Source organism: Balaenoptera acutorostrata, chromosome 9 (genome assembly GCF_949987535.1).
Source record: "Balaenoptera acutorostrata chromosome 9, mBalAcu1.1, whole genome shotgun sequence".
Lineage (NCBI taxonomy): Eukaryota > Metazoa > Chordata > Mammalia > Artiodactyla > Balaenopteridae > Balaenoptera > Balaenoptera acutorostrata.
The window spans coordinates 13,424,424-13,427,609 of record NC_080072.1 but is presented as its reverse complement, the minus strand read 5'-3'; the positions used below and the strand labels follow the sequence as shown (position 1 = coordinate 13,427,609).

The 3,186-nt window shown below is 35.9% G+C and overlaps 1 protein-coding gene across 1 annotated transcript; it reads left to right on the top strand.

The window, feature by feature from the left end:
• The first annotated feature begins 805 nt into the window (after positions 1-805).
• On the top strand, positions 806-1,735 carry LOC103006684 (olfactory receptor 4P4-like). The gene has a single exon (XM_007181240.2). The coding sequence runs from the start codon at positions 806-808 to the stop codon at positions 1,733-1,735; it is 930 nt and encodes a 309-aa protein (XP_007181302.2).
• The last annotated feature ends 1,451 nt before the right edge of the window (positions 1,736-3,186 follow it).

The following is a 3,186-nucleotide window of genomic DNA, read 5'->3' as shown; positions in this document are numbered from 1 at the left end:
TTTGCTGTGGAGGACATTTGGTTATGGGTAAAAGGTGATGCTTTAAACATATTCACCCTGGGCTCCTTGGTTTCCTACATCAAAAAGGTGGCACTGTTCTAAATGTGTTTAAATAAGTAGGTCATTCTTTAATCACATTGAGTTTGTCCAATGTCAACAGAAACCTACTAGCTCTCCAAAGTGTTTATAAAGTATCAATAGCAACCTCTAATTATTCTTTAGAATAATTAGGGCAAAAGCGAATTTTTTATATAACAATAATCTGTCTTCCTATATTCAGATGCCCAGCATTAAAGTTACACAGGTAGCTAAAGGCAAGGATGGAGAATGACCTTATGTCTTTTACAGAGATGGACAAGAGCTGGAATTTCATTTGTTCAGTGAATGCTATTGCATAGTCCCCAAGAGCATGAAATCTGGTATCAGAGTCGGTTTCATCTTAGATTGATTGCAATTTAATATCTTAATGATTTGGTGTAATTAATTGAACCCTCCTATTTTTTGTTTTCCAGTATGCAAAATGAGTATCAGAATATTACCTACTGGTTGGGTTGTTATGAGTTAATTAACTGCAAAATGTTTACAAATGTTCCAGACACAAATATTCTTTTTTTAAATATCATTTGAAATATGATGCCCTTAAACAAAAAAAAATAAAGTCTGTAGTAAATACTCTATGACCTACATTTTTATTCAATGCAAATAGTCCAAAACTTTTAAAAAAGTGCTATTAAATATGTATTATGTACTGTATCATTTCAGATGAATTGAGTTTCTGTGTGTACTCCGATCTCAACTCAACTTCATGGAAAATCAGAACAATGTCACGGAATTTGTTTTCATGGGACTATGGGGAAATAAGAAAATAGAGCCACTATTCTTCTTCTTGTTTCTCCTATGTTACCTGACTGTATTAATGGGGAATATCATCATCTTACTCACAATCACCTGTAGCCATCTAATCCAACAACCGATGTACTACTTTCTCTGTCACCTTTCCCTCATGGACCTCTGTTATACCTCCACTGTGGTCCCCAGGCTAGTCAGGGACTTAGCTGCAGCAAGAAAAAACATTTCTTATAACAACTGTATGACCCAGCTCTTCACTGCCCACTTGCTGGTAGGTGTGGAAATGTTCATCTTGGTGTCCATGGCTTTTGACCGCTATGTTGCCATTGTCAAGCCTTTGCACTACATGGTCATCATGAACAGGCAGAGGTGTAACATGTTAATCATAATGGCCTGGGTTGTGGGTTTTTGGCATTCTATTGCTCTACTTCTCATGGTACTCAATTTACCTTTCTGTGGTCCTAATAAGTTAGATCACTACATATGTGATGTGAAGCCTCTTTTGAAACTGGTGTGCAAAGATATTCATGTTGTAAGTATCTTAGTGATTGCAAATTCAGGGATGGTGGTGCTTGCCATATTTCTTGCCCTAGTAGCTTCTTACATAGTCATATTATATAATCTTAGAGTACGCTCCTCTATAGGGCGACAAAAAGCTCTTTCAACCTGTAGTTCTCACATAATGGTTGTAGTTTTATTCTTTGTGCCCTGTATCTATACTTATGCCCTACCTGCAGGGACTGAGAACAAGGATAAGGAAATCTCTCTGTTTTACACTGTGATTGCCCCCATGCTGAATCCTCTCATCTATACCCTGCGAAACATGGAGATGAAAATCGCCATGCGGAAGGTATGGTCTAAAGCGGTACATTCAGATTTAAAGTAAATCGGGTGATATTCATTGTGCTTTAGAATTTATGTCCCCAGGACATGTATACTTTGAGATGTTATGGAAAGCATATACGCTTTCTTTGGGGAGTTGGACTAAATGACCTCTGACCTTATATGAGCCAAAGAAGCGAGTTACTGTGATTCAGATTGCCACCTGCATTTTAAAGGATCCAAGTAGTTCTAGGTGTGACCAATTGGATTTGAGAAATGCAGAAACTGTTCTTCTAAAGCACACCTTCCATCATATCATGGGCATCTCCAAAAATTGCTGTGGAACCCTATTTTCCTTGGAATAAAATCCAACCTTCTCACATACACATTAGAAAATTGTTCAAATATAAGTAGCTAATCTCAGAAATCACCACATTGAAAGAAAGTATGGTGTTATAATGATAAGCTACGGGGTTAAGGAGAGCTGGGTGACTACTCACTTTGTAAGTTTTTATGCCTTTGTCTTGGAAATTTGCTTTACTTACATTGTTTCCATTTTGAAAATATCTATGAAATGAGATAATATTATACTTCATAAAATGTAATATTAATTGGCCTAACGCTTAATTTTTGTAAGGTATATGGCTACCAGAAACTCATATTAGGTACTTTTCTTCTCTCTTTACCTTTCTTCCCTCGATTCCCTTTGACTGGATGCTTTCATCCAGCTACACTGGGCTCCTCTACTTTCTCTAAACTTACTCTACAATCTGTTAACTCTATGATTTTTTTCTTCTATCTCCTCTGACTACGATGCCCCCACCCCTAGGCTTTAGGGTCCATGTCTTAAATATAATTCACATTTTAGAAGTTATCTTATTCAGGAATATTTTGCAGATCCTTCGATAGACCAGAGATATTTCTGATTCCTTCCCTACTCTTTTTATTGCTTTTCAGCTGTACATTTACTGTATATCAAACAACTCTATGCTCCATACTAGCGTTTCTTCTTGTGAATTGTATTTTACCTGTTTGGCTGAGACAAAGATTATATGCTATATCTTTATTTTTCTTTGTATGTCTCTTTCTTTCATAATAAATCTGGCACAAATTAAGATGTAATTAAATAGTTATGGAATTAAATTCAAAGACACTATATTCTCTATTTTATTTGACTGTATACATCATTCTCATATATCTAGAACTTCCCCTTATGTCCTTAACAAACATGCATTAATAATAAAATCAGTAATATCAGAAAGGCTAAAAAATTAACATAAATCCCATGTAACTATCAGGCAGGGAATGCTGAAGAAACTGTCTTTTCCCCATTGTATATTTTTGCCTCCTTTGTCAAAGATTAATTGTCCAAGGATGTGTGGGTTTATTTCTGGGCTCTCTATTCTGTTCCATTGATCCATATGTTTGTTTTTGTACCAATATCATGCCGTTTTGAGTACTGTAAATTTGTATAGTCTGAAGACTGGGAGCGTGATACCTTCAGCTTTGTTTTTT

Excerpts from the sequence above, each read along its gene's own strand:
- LOC103006684 (XM_007181240.2), top strand. The coding sequence starts at position 806 with ATGGAAAATCAGAACAATGTCACGGAATTTGTTTTCATGGGACTATGG.